Source organism: Nerophis ophidion, linkage group LG17 (genome assembly GCF_033978795.1).
Source record: "Nerophis ophidion isolate RoL-2023_Sa linkage group LG17, RoL_Noph_v1.0, whole genome shotgun sequence".
In the NCBI taxonomy this organism is placed as follows: Eukaryota; Metazoa; Chordata; class Actinopteri; order Syngnathiformes; family Syngnathidae; genus Nerophis; species Nerophis ophidion.
In genome coordinates this window covers 34,270,903-34,287,964 of record NC_084627.1, presented here as the reverse complement: position 1 = coordinate 34,287,964, position 17,062 = coordinate 34,270,903, and the positions used below count along the sequence as shown (strand labels likewise).

General features: G+C 39.8%; 1 protein-coding gene across 1 annotated transcript in view; it reads right to left on the bottom strand.

Moving 5' to 3' along the window:
- The window catches only part of LOC133536343 (excitatory amino acid transporter 1-like), a 42,084-nt gene extending 33,678 nt beyond the window's left edge, over positions 1 to 8,406 (bottom strand). Inside the window, exons 1-2 of the mRNA XM_061876793.1 lie at positions 8,268 to 8,406; positions 4,670 to 4,807 (exon numbers count right to left, since the gene is read on the bottom strand). Coding sequence (XP_061732777.1) covers positions 4,670 to 4,807; positions 8,268 to 8,406 — 277 coding nt within the window. The remainder of the gene's footprint in view (positions 1 to 4,669; positions 4,808 to 8,267) is intronic.
- Between the last annotated feature and the right edge of the window lie 8,656 nt (positions 8,407 to 17,062).

Here is a 17,062-nt window from a genome sequence, read left to right as displayed (position 1 = left end):
GAGGCGGCGCTGAAGGGCTGACAGCGGGGCAGGACCTGCTTTGGCCCTGCTCAAGATAGCGGTCAGGAGGCGGAGAATGCGGCGGAACGAAGAGGTGGGGCGTGCCGGGAGCGACGCCGCAGCAATCGAGATCAGGTGCATGGCTCACACACCGGCTCACAATCTGCCTATCTCCTCACAGTGTATAAAAGGGGAGAAGGAGGAAAGATCAAGAGAGAAGAGGTGGAGCATCCGTAGCACTGCAGGAGAGCAAGAAAAGAGCGACAGAGAACAGCACAGAGGAAGACGACGACAGCGGAGGAAGAGCTGAAAGAGCAACCTGACCGACACTGCAGCTTTATTGAAAAATAAAGAGTCAAACCTTTGCTAAAGCGGTGTCCATCCTGAGTGGTCCATGCAACCCACACGACGACGGCAAGAGTCGTTCACACTTGTATGGCGCTTTTCTACCTTTTGAAGGAATTCAAAGCTTCTTTGACACTATTTCCACATTCACCCATTCACACACCCATTCACACACTGATGGCGGGGGCTGCCATGCAAGGCGCCAACCAGGCCCCTTCAGGAGCAATGGTAAAGTGTCTTGCTCAAGGACACAACGGACATGACTAGGATGGTAAAAGGTGGTTGATTGAACCAGTAACCCTCAGATTGCTGGCACGACCACTCTCCCAGCTTCGCCACGCCGTCCCTTAGACTAGGATCTGATGTAGCGGCTGCGGGTTGTGTATCAATCTTCCCTTACTGCCACCGCTCCAAGAGGGGCGCAAACCCACATCACCCGACAGAAAGGTAAGTGCGCCAGCCACTGTCCTAGCACACTTACCGAAACGTACACCTGACGCAGCCACGTTGACTGGCCCCGTTACACAAGACGTTAACAATTTTTAATTGCCCTGTTTGAGTTAGCAAACAACAAATGCCAAATCACACTCTGGCGTGCTGTCTACATGGAGTTTTCTTAATTCTTAAAATGACAGGAAGCTTGGTGTTAACTGCATATGCCCATGGCCTCACATGCTCGGACTTAATTACGACCTACCTCCTTCGAACGGTAAAACAGCTGTACCGACCTCTGCTCTCAAAACAGCAGACCACTTGATAACCCAACACTTACGCTTTCGTGGCATACTCATGAAATGTGTTTCAGACAGAGGTCCCAAGTCCATCTGTCATTTTGCATATCCATCTGATACTCTGTCATACAGTCATCATTCTTAAGCCAACAGACATACTGTATGGAGCGGGCCAACCAGGACCTGAAGGCAGCTGAAGCACGCATCCCTTTGTTTCCAACTCAGTGGCCTAATGGTTAGAATGTCCGCCCTGGCAATACTTGCCGACCCTCCTGATTTTCCCGGGAGACTCACGAATTTCAGTGCCACTCCCGAGAATCTCCCGGAGTAACCATTCTACCAAATTTCACCCGGACAATATTGAGGGGGTGCCATGATAGCATTGCTTTTAGCATCCTCTACAACCTGTAGACGCGTCCGCTTTTTCTCCATACAAACAGGGTGCTGGCCCTGTCACATGTTGTATGCAGCTTCTATGGACACATAGGTGACTACAAGACATACTTGTTCAACAGCCATACAGGTCACACTGAGGGTGGTCGTATAAACAACTTTACACTGTTACAAATATGCGCCACACTGGGAACCCACACCAAACAAGAATGACAAACATGTTTCAGGAGAATATCCGCACAGTAACACAACATAAACACAACAGAACAAATGCCCAGAATCCCTTGTAGCCCTAACTCTTCCGGGACGCTACGATATACACCCCCGCTACCACCAAACTCCGCCCTCCCAACCCCGCCCCCTCTACCTCAACTACCAAAACCCCCTCATCTCCCGAATTCGGAGGTCTCAACGTTGGCAAGTATGGCCCTGACATCGGTAGGTTGTGATTTCAAACCCTGGCCGAGTCATACCAAGGACTATAAAAATGGGACCCATTACCTCCCTGCTTGGCACTCAGCATCAAGGGTTGGAATTGGTGGTTAAATCACCAAAAATGATTCCCGGGCGCGGCACCGCTCTTACCCACTGCTCCCCTCACCTCCCAGGGGGTGAACAAGGGGCTGGGTCAAATGCAGAGAACACATTTTAACACACCTAGTGTGTGACAATCATTGGTACTTAAACATTTTTTTACGTTTTTTTAGTTAAACGGTTATAGATGAGCAGAGACTACACTGCAAAAAGTGAAATCGAAGTAAGACTAAATATGTCAAATAAGGGTGATATTTACTTATTTTCTGTCTGATAAGATAATTCTTTTCACTAAGCAGATTTTATGTTAAGAGTGTTTTACTTGTTTTTAAGGGTTTTGGTCCTAAATGATCTCAGTAAGATATTACAGCTTGTAGCTGAAATTTTATGACTTATATTGAGTAAAACATGCTTGAAACTAGAATATTAACTGTTGCAAAGCTGTGTCATCAACACTCACAAGTATGAAACTACATTTTTGGGGTTGGGGATATCTCTGCGCTGCTGACCCGTCTTAATTCGGGGTCGTCTCCTGCTGGTCCCACTATGGACTGGACTCTCACTATTATGTTAAGAGCCACTATGGACTGGACTTCTACAATATTATGTCAGACCCCCTTGACGTACATTGCATCCGTTCTCCCCTAGATGGGGGGTGGGGTACCCACATTTGCGGTCCTTTCGAAGGTTTCTGATAATCATTCTCATCGATGTCCCACTGGGTTGTGAGTTTTTCCTTGCCCTAATGTGGCCGCTGAATCGCGGATGTCGTTGTGGCCTGTGCAGCCCTTTGAGACACTTGTGATTTAGAGCTATATAAATGAACATTGATTGATTGATTGATTTTTAAAGTAATTATTTCTTACTTCAAGCATGAACAAAGAAGTCATGATGCTGAGCGCATATCATTATGTCAAGATAATGGCATGAGCATTTACTTAATTTAAGAATATTTTTCAACATATTGACTAAAAAGGTCTAAAAAAAAATTCTACCAAGAAAAGTGCACTTGTTATTAGTGAGAACATACTTATTTTAAGGTATTTTTGGGATCATTAGGGTTAGCTCATTTTACTTGTTTTGGAAAGTTTTGACAAGCCGAATTTTCTTGTTCTATTGGCAGATAATTTTGCTTACTTCAAATAAAATACCCCTCATTTTTTGAATTTCTTTCTTGTTTTTGAACACTGACTTTTTGCAGTGGACCTGCTTTATCGAAATTCCATCCAGACGTAGACTCGTGTAAACCTGCCTTGCCTCGCTATTTCACTGCATGTGCTTTATTCCACCCTGCAGCTTTTGTTACATTAAACCAATGGACTATTTTTCTATTCCTTTAAATTTGTTTACATCACTGCTTTTACTGTTTATCAGACTAGTGTAAGAACATTATGTGTTTTAGTTTTTGTATGCAAAGTGTTTTAATTTATTCAAATCCAAATGATTATAGCCTATTAAAGACAGGAAGTGAAAACAACACTTGTACAGCCTGCAAGTTATTCTAGGTCCAATTTATGTTCTTTTGTGCTCTGTTGAAATCTCTTAATCTCAGATTCGCTCAAAACAAGAACATTGGCAAGCAGATGTCAAATAATCTAGATATCCGCTGCTTGTGGACCTATACTGACTTGCAGCGATATCTTGCATCTGTTCAAACTAACGTATATTCAAAAAAGATGGCACGCACAGTTCTCATTGGCCGTCTACTGCAGCGGTTGTCAACCTTCTCAGTGACGAACATCCTGTGAATTATTTTTTCAGCCAAGTACCCCTTAACAGGCGCAAAGGAATTTTTGGTTACAATTGATACATAAAATTAATTCTTTATTTTAAATATACAATTTTGTAAAATCTAGGGTTGCCACCTTTTACCAAAATAAAATACAAGACTCCAAGCTGTATGGACATAGACTTTTATATAACAAGCTACATAATTAATGAAAGATCCATCCATTTTCTACCGCTTGTTCCCTTTTGGGGTCGCGGGGGGCGCCGGCGCCTATCTCAGCTACAATCGGGCGGAAGGCGGAGTACACCCTGGACAGTCGCCACCTCATCGCAGGGCCAACACAGATAGACAGACAACATTCACACTCACATTCACACACTAGGGCCAATTTAGTGTTGCCAATCAACCTATCCCCAGGTGCATGTCTTTGGGAGTGGGAGGAAGCCGGAGTACCCGGAGGGAACCCACGCATTCACGGGGAGAACATGCAAACTCCACACAGAAAGATCCCGAGCCTGGATTTGAACCCAGGACTGCAGGAACTTCGTATTGTGAGGCAGAAGCACTAACCCCTCTTCCACCGTGAAGCCCTTAATGAAAGATGATTAGTGTAATTTCAGATGAATTTGAAAGTGATTTAAGAAAACAGAAAATGCTATGTATACTTCATTTGGTATTTTTCTGTAAAAAAAAAAAATAGAAATAAACATAGTTTGTCATTACTGGCATATTACTTTAAATAACAGGCGGATTGTTTATTTACAAATAATGTCTGCAATTCTACAGTTTTATACACTATTTAACAAAAATCGAAAAATTACAGTACAAATTTAGAGTAAGTTACTATAAAAATTAGATTTTTTTTTTTTTACAGTGTGGATTCTGACAAAATGGAAGAAATCACGAACAAATTTATGAAGTTAGTGTGGTTTCATACCTGTTATTAGACTGGATATCAGCAAGGGTAGGACAAGCATCTGTAGCATTCTCATCAATAATTCTCCCGGGAAAGAGAAGTATTTCACCTCTCGATAAGACATCTTATACGGGCGCAAGGCAAATCCCAGAATAATACCTGGAAGAAGAAAGAAGATTGAATGCACACAATATTCTGGTATCAACCAGAATTTTCTGGAAAAAGACATGCTAGCACATATGCAGATTTCCAATTAAGAATCCTTATCGTTTTCTAATTATTGAAAATTTGCTTCAGACCACCGACATATGCTTGTATCAAACACCAGAATTAGGTTTACACATGTTTGCATGCTCATTGCTCAGATCGCTAAGCAATGCAGGATTTGTTGGCATCAAATAGACAGGTAATGGTTTACATTTGTGGTGTTAGGAGGAAACAAACGTGATAATTGCTATTCTGACATACTTAAATATTATCGAGTTCACTGTGGATCGATTGGCGTAAGTACGGTAACAGTATAAAATATTATGAAACTTGTTTTGTAAAGGAGGCGCAAGTCTTCGTCCCAGTCTGCATAGGTGAAAACTGAATTGAATCATTGTCCACCCTGGGCAGGTTCGACATGCTCAGTGGTCTTGTGGTTAGAGTGTCCGCCCTGAGACTGGAAGGTTGTGAGTTCAAACCCTGGCTGAGTCATACCAAAGACCTTGTCTGAGTCATACCAAAGACTGTACAAATGGGACCCATTACCTCTCTGCTTGGCACTCAGCATCAAAGGTTGGAATTGGGGGTTAAATCACCTAATGATTCCCTGCTCACTGCTCCCCTCACCTCCCAGGGTGTGAACATGGGGATGGGTCAAATGTAGAGAATAATTTCACCACACCAAGAGTGTGTGTGTGTGACTATCGTTGGGACTTAAACTTTAACTTTTTAACCCATCCTTCATCCAAATTGTGCAGGGGTTTTGGTGGTCATTAAATGGATGGCACCCGCCATTAGAAACAATGGTTTTAGTGCAAAACCGCCAATTTCAAGCTTTTTGTCTCGCAAAAAAAGAATGTTTTATTAACATTACTGACAACAATATTGGGAATATGCTGGTTAACATGAATATGGTGGTAGCTCGGCTTTTGAAAGGAATATTTTCCTACATGTCAGGCAAAGACCTTATTCTACGGAAAACCAGAATCAGAATCAGAATAGCTTTTATTGCCATTGTTTGAGAATGGGTTCAAAAACTAGGAATTTTTCTTGGCGCAAACCTGCAACATAAAACAATTCAATAAGAACAAATCATGTAAATCCAATTAATCCCTTACATACAGCACACATCAAATTCTATAGAGAATACAGAAATTAATGTGAAATACTTTTAAAATCAGTCTTACGTTATAAACGACTACTACGATTACAGGTGGTACAAAATGCGGCTGCTAGACTTTTGACAACAACAAGAAAGTTTGATCACATTACGCCTGTACTGGCTCACCTGCACTGGCTTCCTGTGCACTTAAGATGTGACTTAAAGGTTTTACTACTTCCGTATAAAATACTACACGGTCTACCTCCATCCTATCTTGCCGATTGTATTGTCCCGGCAAGAAATCTGCGTTCAAAAAACTACGGCGTATTAGTGATACCCAGAGCCCAAAAAAAGTCTGCGGGCTATAGAGCGTTTTCTATTGGGGCTCCAGTACTCTGGAATGCCCTCCCGGTAACAATTCGAGATGCCACCTCAGTAGAAGCATTTAAGTCCCATCTTAAAACTCATTTGTATACTCTAGCCTTTAAATAGACCCCCTTTTTAGACCAGTTGATCTGCCGTTTCTCTTCTTTTCTCCTCTGCCCCCCCTCTCCCTTGTGGAGGGGGGTCGGGGGGACACAAGTTCGATGGCCATGGATGAAGTGCTGGCTGTCCAGAGTCGGGACCCAGGATGGACCGCTCGCCTGTGCATCGGTTGGGGACATCTCTACGCTGCTGACCCGTATCCACTTGGCATGGTCTCCTGCTGGCTCCACTATGGACGGGACTCTCGCTACTATATTGGATTCACTATGGACTGGACTTTCACTGTTATATTCGATCCACTATGGACTGCACTTTCACAATATAATGTTAGACCTGCTCGACATTCATTGCTTTCGGTCTACCCAAGAGGGGGGGTTGCCCACAAGGTTTCTCGTAGTCATTGTCACCGACGTCCCACTGGGGTGAGTTTTTCCTTTCCCTTATGTGGGCTCTGTACCACGGATGTCGTTGTGGCTTGTCCAGCCTTTTTAGACACTTGTGATTTAGGGCTATATAAATAAACATTGATTGATTGATTGATTGATTGATTGAGTTATTGATTCATGTGGCGAAGATGCTGATGAGCAGAGAGGGAGGAGGAAAGAGTAGAGCAACGTGGACGTCACTTTTGTACTTTGTTATTGTCATGTCTGCCTCTCCAGGTGTTCCTTATCAGTGTCTGTCTGTGCCAATCTAGGTGTGGAGAGGCGGAGCCGACGGGCCGACGGCAGGACAGGGCACGCTGCCGGCCTGCCCAAGATGGCGGCAAGGAGGCGGAGAATACGGCGGAGCGACGACGCCGCAATCTAATTCAGGGACACAATTAACCCATCTCCTCATGATGTATAAAAGGGGAGAAGGAGGAGAGATCACGGGAGGAGTAGGAGAGCCGGTAACAGCGACTAAGGAGCAAGAACGACAGGTGGCAAGACACAAGAGACGGCAACGCGGCCGACTGAAGAGCGGACCGGAGAGCGAGACACGGAGGAGCGAGCAGTGGGAGCGTCGACGGCGCAAAAGACAGCTGCCTTATTGAAAAATAAAAGAGTCAAGCCTGCTAAAAGCGATGTCCTTCCTGGGTGGTCAGTGGAACCCGAGCGGCGACAGGGAAAGTCGTCCACACTAGGTATTCCTCATTTTAGCTCATTACTTTCTCTATGTATATTCCCTAGTCCTTCAGTCTTGTTGTGAGTTCATTGCCATTCAGTCATGTCCTACCTTTGTCATAGTTTATATTGATTCCATTGTTACTGAACCTTGCCTGACTTTTTGATCCTGCTTTCTGCCTCACTTCTCCGTTACCTCTGCCTTTGTTTGGACTACCCTTCTGTTCAACAACCCTTGCTTAGAGTAAGCCCATGTGTCTGCTCTTCCAAGTTTGCTTTTGAGTCCTCCTTCCATCACAAAACCGTGACAGTTATAAGTCTTTTCTTCAATTCAATGGTGTTTTTCGCCTTTTTAAGCTAAGTGCTGGCACTCACAACTTTCCTTGGGCCCACGGGGATTATTCTGCAGCCATACTCATGTCACCAAGTCACCAACACATTAATTTCTTTGTTTGGGAACTCGATTTTGTGAATTATTACACGGGCAAATGGACGAGTTTGTTTTGCATAACGGTGATGGTAAACAAAAAGTAAGGTAAGGTTTAGGCAAAACTTTTTGTTTCAATCGTACGAAAAGTGATGTATACAAGAACTAAGGTACCTCTGTTGTCCTGGCTAAGATAATATGAACCCAACTGCAATATTATGAGCATGCGAAAAAAATAAATTGGTCAACTGCGACCTCAATATTTAGTTTGCACAGAGACACAGTACATACCTGCAACAACTGCACCAACTGTGAAGAGAACAAAGGCGTTCTTTTTCAAGAAAGTTTTGACGTCCTCTTTGGAAATCTCTTCCACTTTCCTCTTGGCCTTCATGGTGCGTATGTGGATGCCTTCCCTGAAACGCTGCATTCTGCTGCAGCCAACCAATATATATATGGGTTAAACAGTTACTCATATCAGGGGCATGTTTGGTATTGGTTTACTTTGATTAAAGGATAATAATCATGAGTTTTTTCAAGCTAATTCTAATGCATTCATAAGCATTTACACTAAATAGGGGACATTTGTATTCAAAGGAAATAAAATGTAAAAGTGCATTATAAAAACTTTCTGTAAACTGTAACGATATATATATATATATATACATATAAATAAATAAATAAATAAATAAAAACTTTCTGTAAACCGTAACTATATATATATATATATATATATATATATATATATATATATATATATGTATATATATATATATAAACGTCAGATACAATTTTATATGAAATCCATATTTGATATACCGTATTTCCTTGAATTTCCGCAGGGCATATAGTATGCGCCTGCCTTGAATTACTGCCGGGTCAAACTCGCTTCGCAAAATAATTAGCGCATGCTTAGTATTACCGCCTGGTTAAACTCGTGACGTCACGAGTGACACTTCCCCTGTCATCATTTTCAAAATGGAGGAGGCTGATTTCAATACCGGTAATTTGAAATCCCATAGATTTAAGAATATTAAAAGCTATTCAGTAGGATTTAAGGTCCAAGCTTACATCACACTCAAATTGTTACTGCATGCCTTTGGTAAGTGCCGGAATGAGAAGAGGTTTTAAAATAATTTGCGCATGCTTACTTTTACTACCGCATGCCTTTGGTAAGCGCAGGAGTGAGAAGAGGTTTTAAATTAATTAGCGCCCCGGTGGCAATTCAAGGAAATACGGTATTTCAAATTTTGTATAAAATCCCCTGCAGAGCAGAGAAACCTGCGAAACAGGCTGGTAGGGATGAAATAGCCTCTGTGTTTTTTCCTGACCAAATGTATATTTCGCTCTACCACGGTATTGAGCACTGTATAACGGATAAACCACAGAAACCTTGACCATATATATATATATATATATATATATATATATATATATATATATATATATATATATAGTCCTGCAAGCATATTTAAACTAAATACATATATAAAAAATACAATTTAAAATATGTATTGAAATGATCTTGACCAATGGAAACATTTTTATTGCTTCCTAAAAATTGACTTTACCATGAAATACAATTGAGTTGGAAAAGGTTAATTATATCCTTTATAAATGTAATATCTTTACATATGTGTGTTACCCCTTATCCCAACCATACTTAAAATGTATATTCTTTACACAATTTCTAAATTTCAATTTAAACTCCTGTCTTATTCCTGAAATGTTTACTTAGTCTTGTTACCATAACACATTACCCCCTCTGAAAATATTCCACAAGTCTCAGGGTTCACATCCTCTGCAGGCCATAGAAAAGTCAAAAGTAATTTCACCTATGTGTTTTTTGACAATTCTACGCTAACACACTCCTGTTACTTTCAGTCCTGCTACTCAAATGACTCATCTTGAGGGTATGAACCCAGTCAAACATGCACAATTTGAGTAGATCAATGTGGGTATTATCAAATTTAGCGTTTAAAAAATACAGAAATTAAAGTTTATTTTGAGAGAGTTAAAGAAAGCAAAAGGCACCAATTGGGTAGAGCAGCCTATTGTATTTGCTCATGATGAGATATTTCTATTTCTTCTTTTGTTGGAAGACAGATACACTCCCTCCTCTTCACCAATCCACACATTAACTAAAAAAAGTTAAACATTCAAATTAAATATTGATGGAGGCCAACATGTGTGATACCAACAACAAAAGCAGGACACATTTTGTTGTTTTAGTTGAGCTTTTATCTGGCTTTTTTCGGTTAATATAAAATAAGTACATTCTCTGTTTCCATATGAGTTGGGAAATTGCGTTAGATGTTAATATAAACGGAATACAATGATTTGCAAATAATTTTCAACCCATTTTCAATTGAATGCACTACAAAGACAACATATTTGATGTTCAAACTGATAAACTTTTTTTTTGTGCAAATAATCAATAACTTAAGAATTTGATGCCAGCAACACGTGACAAAGAAGTTGGGAAAGGTGACAATAAATAATGATAAAGTTGAGGAATGCTCATCAAACACTTATTTGGAACATCCCACAGGTGTGCAGGCTAATTGGGAACAGGTGGGTGCCATGATTGGGTATAAAAACAGCTTCCCAAAAAAATGCTCAGTCTTCCACAAGAAAGGATGGGGCGAGGTACACCCCTTTGTCCACAACTGCATAAGCAAATAGTCAAACAGTTTAAGAACAACGTTTCTCCAAGTGCAATTGCAAGAAATTTTGGGATTTCAACATCTATGTTCCAAAATATCATCAAAAGGTTCAGAGAATCTGGAGAAATCACTCCACGTAAGCGGCATGGCCGGAAACCAACATTGAATGACCGTGACCTTCGATCCCTTAGACGGCACTGTATCAAAAACCGACATCAATCTCTAAAGCAGTGGTCCCCAACCACCGGGCTGCGGCCCGGTACTGGTCCGCAGGCCGATTGGTACCGGGCCGCACAATAAATTAAATATATATATTATTACTTTTAATTTTTAAATCAACATAAAAAACACAATATATACATTATATATCAATATAGATCAATACAGTCTGCAGGGATACAGTCCCTTGTATTTCTTTATAAAAAAAAAAATTTCAAGCGTTGACCGGTCCGCAGCTACAAAAAGATTGGGGACCATTGCTCCAAAGGATATCACCACATGGTCTCAGGAACACTTCAGAAAACCACTGTCACTAAATGCAGTTCGTCGCTACGTCTGTAAGTGCAAGTTAAAGCTCTGCTATGCAAAGCGAAAGCCATTTATCAACAACATCCAGAAACGCCGCCGGATTCTCTGGGCCCGAGATCATCTAAGATGGACTGATGCAAAGTGGAAAAGTGTGTTTGGAAATATTCGACATCGTGTCATACGGACCAAAGGGGAAGCGAACCATCCAGACTGTTATTGACGCAAAGTTTAAAAGCCAGCATCTGTGATGGTATGGGGGTCCAGTAGTGCCCAAGGCATTGGTAACTTACACCTCTATGAAGGCACCATTAATGCTTAAAGGTACATACAGGTTTTGGAACTACATATGCTGCCATCTAAACTCCGTCTTTTTCATGGACGCCCCTGCTTATTTCAACAAGACGATGCCAAGCCACATTCAGCACGTGTTACAACAGCGTGGCTTCGTAAAAAAAGAGTGCGGGTACCTTCCTGGCCCGCCTGCAGTCCAGACCTGTCTCCCATCGAAAATGTGTGGTGCATTATGAAGCGTAAAATACAACAGCGGAAACCCCAAACTCTTGAGCTACTGAAGCTCTACATAAAACAAGAATGGGAAACAATTCCACGTTCAAAGCTTCAACAATTAATTTCCTCAGTTCCCAAACGTTTATTGAGTGTTGTAACAGGAAAAGGTGATGTAATACAGTGGTTAACATGCCCTTTTCCAACTACTTTGGAACGTATTGTCGCCATGAAATTCTAAGTTAATTATTATTTGCAATAAAAAAAACAAATATTTATGAATTTGAACATCAAATATCTTGTATTTGTTGTGCATTCAATTGAATATGGGTTGAAAAGGATTTTCAAATCATTGTATTCTGTTTTTATTTACCTCTAACACAATTTTCCAACTCATATGGAAATGGGGTTTGTATATTATTGTCAGCAATGACCGTAGCAACACAAACACAATACACCCTGTACTGGGGCAAGTGTTTTTTTAAAAGGGTTATGGTAATTTAACTAATTCCTGATTGTTTCTATTATTTGATGGACACAGCATCCTTCTTTGTATTGCATTGAACAATGTTCATTTAAAACACAATTAAATAACCAATTGTATTGTTGTATCGTTACTGTATATTGCTAATAAACAAATTAACTATGACAATAATCACATGGGGTAGCATGGGCTAATTAAACTGAAACTGATCAAACAAAATGACAGATTAGAAACCCAATGCAAGATAACTGCTTTGTTTACATATTTGTTAAGATAGTAACTTGGTCTGAATTTACAAATGTCATTAGCAGTTTTAAAAATATATATATGTTCAACTTCTATGTACTGTTAGTTAGTGATAACAGTGATGAATGTGATGCCCAAACTGAACCGTACCCAAAATAATCTACATTTTCACAAAAAATTATATGACATAATATTGACAATATTTGTACAACTACTAGCATTATTTTAAATGACAGCACTATTATACATAACAATATCCATTATAATGATTCAATTAAAAAGGTTGCCACATACCTCTTAAGACTTGAAGCTTGGTTTTTCTCAGCGAAACGTTGTGGGGGCTGAGCTAAATGAGTGAAGTGGTTTGCGTTCTATTAGGATTCAGGAGGACAAAGCAACTGATCGCACAACTCAGAGGAGAGACAGGGCTCTATAATTGGAAAGTAAGAGAGCAACAGAGAGAGGGGCAGGGATGGTAATGGTATTTCAATTACGTTACTTTGCTTAGTAATAGGGGTGTGGGAAAAAAGGAATACGAATCGAATCGAATACGTTATGCGATTCAGAATCGATTCTCATTTTTAAAAAATCGATTTTTTTAAATTAAATAAAAAAAAAAAAATTCAATTTTTTTTATCAATCCAACAAACCACTACACAGCAATACCATAACAATACAATCCAATTCCAAAACCAAACCTGACCCAGCAACACTCAGAACTGCAATAAACAGAGCAATTGAGAGGAGACACAAACACGACACAGAACAAACCAAAAGTAGTGAAACAAAAATCAATATTATCAACAACAGTATCAATATTAGTTATAATTTCAGCATAGCAGCGACTAAAAATCCCTCATTGACATTATCATTAGACATTTATAAAAAATAAATAAAAGAACAATAGTGTCACAGTGGCTTACACTTGCATCGCATCTCATAAGCTTGACAACACACTGTGTCCAATGTTTTCACAAAGATAAAATAAGTCATACATTTGGTTTGTTTAATAGTTAAAACACATGTATATTATTGCAATCAGTTGATAAAAAATTGTCCTTTACAATTATAAAAGCTGTTTTACTCTGCTAGCATGTTAGCAGACTGGGGTAGATCCTGCTGAAATCCTATGTATTGTATGAATACAGAATTGTTTTGAATCGGAAAAATATTGTTTTTGAATCGGGAATCGAATCGAAAGAATCGATACATTATCGAATCGTGACCCCAAGAATCGATACTGAATCAAATCGTGGGACACGTAAAGATTCACGTAAAGATGCTTAACAAAGTTACATTAAAGTAAACCTTCACACTTCATCAAGCTCGAAAAGGAGCAGGAATAAGCAAAGTTTATTTATTCCTACTGTTTCTCCTTGCAATCACTGAAATTTTGTTCACTTATTGATGCTTGTACAGTTTCTGAAACTGGCTCATATTAGTACAGACCTGGGTGAATTGCGGCCCATCAAGCTTTTTAATCTGGCCCGCCGGACCTGCCCAAATCATTTTTTTTTTCTAGATCTTAAACTGGAAAGTGTAGCTGCCATTATGGTGTGCAGTGATGTTTTCTAATGACCGGAAGTCTTGAATTATGCTAAGTCTTTCAATGGTTGGAATCTGCACTTTTGCATAATATACTAGTTACTATGGTAATCTAATTAGTTACTATGGTAATCTAAGTCACAGCAGCTCAGACATGGCACCAAGCAGTGTGGGTTGGGAGCGTTTCCACAGAGTGTTTCCAGAACCCCAAATGTGGGTGTCACAGACAGATGCGGAAGGAGATTTTTACAACAAAGTTCTAAAGCAAAGGTAAGGAACCTATGGCTCTAGAACCAGATGTGGCTCTTTTGATGACTGCATCTAGCTCTCAGATAAATCTTAGCTGACATTGCTTAACACAGTAATTAATAATTCCGCTGGTAATCACGATGTTAAAAATAACGTTCAAAATATAAAACATTCTCATGCATTTTAATCCATCCATCCGTTCTTTACGGCACCTGTTCAAGAAATATAAATGTTATTAAAAAGAATTTGAGACTTATTATACTCTAAAAATGTTGGTGTTACTTAAAAAATGCACACATTTGGTTGTATTCAGTGTTAAAAAATAGGATATGGCTCTCACGGAAATACATTTTAAAATATTTGGCTTTCATGGCTCTCTAAGCCAAAAAGGTTCCCGACCCCTGTTCTAAAGCTTAGTGATTAATCAGATTTATCATATAGCAGGTGTTTTTTGGGGTTTTTTTTAGCCTTGGCGATCATATTTTGCTGTGTTTTTATATGTGGGTGGAAAGGGGGTGTCACGCTCAAATGTTGTAAATATTCAGTGTTTTATCGTTCATAGTCAATATTGTAAATCTCACATTCTGGGTGTCTCATTCTGTAAAAAAAAAAAAGTGAAATTCCATTCCGTTTTTAAGGTGGTCTGTCATAACGTTTTTAGCAATATATCAGACATTATTGTGAGGTTTTGTATTAGTATTCCTAAAAATAATACCGGCCCCCAGACACATTTTTTTCTCAAAATTTGGCCCCCCAGTCAAAATAATTGCCCAGGCCTGTATTAGTGTGTATTTTTAATTCCTTGCTCAAGCTTAATAACTTTACTCTATATATGGACATAAGTCAATTGTTGTACGCCTCACGTTTCATATGATTCCGTTTTTAGCAAAAGTTTTCAAAGTATTGCACCGCCTTTTGCATACTGTCTCGGTAATCTTACAGCAAAACATTCCGCCGAGCAAAACAAACTGCATCTACACGCGTATCATTCTAATCTTTGCGCAATTTTTTACTTTGTGTAAAATGAGATCAACAAAACATAGTTTTAAATGATAAATGTCACCTCACTGGGGACATGATATGGTTTAAAGGATAAATCCACAGAGTACACGATATTCCACAATTAGCTGAAAAAGTGGAGCTGCTTCTGTGATGACCTCACTATATGGAAAATATTCCCTAATGAAGTTGAATACAATTAGTGGAGAAAACCCCAAAATCAGGTCACCTCGCTTTTTTTTTTTCCAAATTCTGCTCTTTTGTCACGCTAATGAATGAATCGTTGTTGGGGTTTTTTAACCTGTTTTTAATACACACAAATTGTTTAGTGGCAGAATAAAAGCCTGTTGCCACCTATTTGTGTTTATTTTCAGTCATGTTAACCCACAATAACCCAGACTCAAATTGAAACACATTGAATACATTTTTGTTACATTGTTTGTTACATTGTTAATTGTAAATATTTATTTGAAAGGAAGTCAGCCTGACACTTTTGTTGTGTAACAAATATTTATATTAAATTAGGTTATATATATACAGTATAAATATATATATTTTTGTTTGTTTTGTTTCGTTTTTATTTTTGTTTTTGTTTTTTGTTGTTTAATCTGACATCACATGGACAAAGATAAAACCTCCTGCCGGAAAGTTCTGTTGTCAGATGAAACAAAAATTGAGCTGTTTGACCACAACACCCACCAATATGTTTGGAGGAGAAAAGGTGAGGCCTTGTGTGGAAGTCTCTCTCCATGGTTGGTTCTCCTGGTACCGACAGATCTTCTGGGAGCCCAGTGGTCAGGTTTGAACAAAGTCTTTTATTGCCACACACCAGGCTCGGTTGCTTTTCAGCAATATATGTTCTAGGACCCTTCAGTCCGGCGTGTCTCTGCTTCCTGGCTCTGTGTGTGTGTCTCACTCCGCTCTCCTGCTTGTGTCTCGCTCTGCTCCAACTCCCAGATCCCACCACGTGTCTCATTCCGGTTGCTGCTAATAAGGGTGACAGGTGATTAGATAACAAGTCCCAGCTGGGCAATCAACTCACCTGCCGCTGTCTTTGACGCCGGTCCTTACACACGCCGCTACGGGGCCGGCCCATAGACCACGCCGCCCTCCATACCTTTAATCCCAGGAACACCATGCCTACCGTCAAGCATGGCGGTGGTAGTATTATGCTCTGTGCCTGTTTTGCTGCCAATGGAGCTGGTGCTTTACAGACAATAAATGGGACAACGAAAAAAGAGGTTTATTTCCAAATTTTTCCGAACAACCTAAAATCATCAGCCCGGAGGATGGGTCTTGGGGGCAGTTGGGTGTTCCAACAGGACAATGACCACCAAACATGCATCAAAAGTGGCAAAGGAATGGTTAAATCAGGAAAGAATGAAGGTTTTACAATGGCCTTCCCAAAGTCCTGACTTAAACATATGGACAATGCTGAAGAAACAAGTCACTGTCAGTAAACCAACACATTTAGCTGAACTGCACCAATTTTGTCAAGAGGAGTGGTCCAAAATTCAACCAGAAGCTTGCCAGAAGCTTTTAGATAGCTACCAAAAGCGCCTTATTGTAGAAAAACTTGCCAAGGGACGTGTAACAAAATATTAACATTGCTGTATGTATACTTTTGACCCAGCAGATTTTCAGTAGACCCATAAAAAATTCATGAGAACCAAACTTCATGAATGTTTTTTGAGACCAACAAGTATGGGCTCCAATCACTCTATCACAAAAGAATAAGAGTTGTAGAAATTATTGGTACCTCAAGACAGCCATGACATTATGTTCTTTACAAGTGTATGTAAACTTTTGACCACAACTATATATATATATATATTTATATATACATATACACATATGTACATATA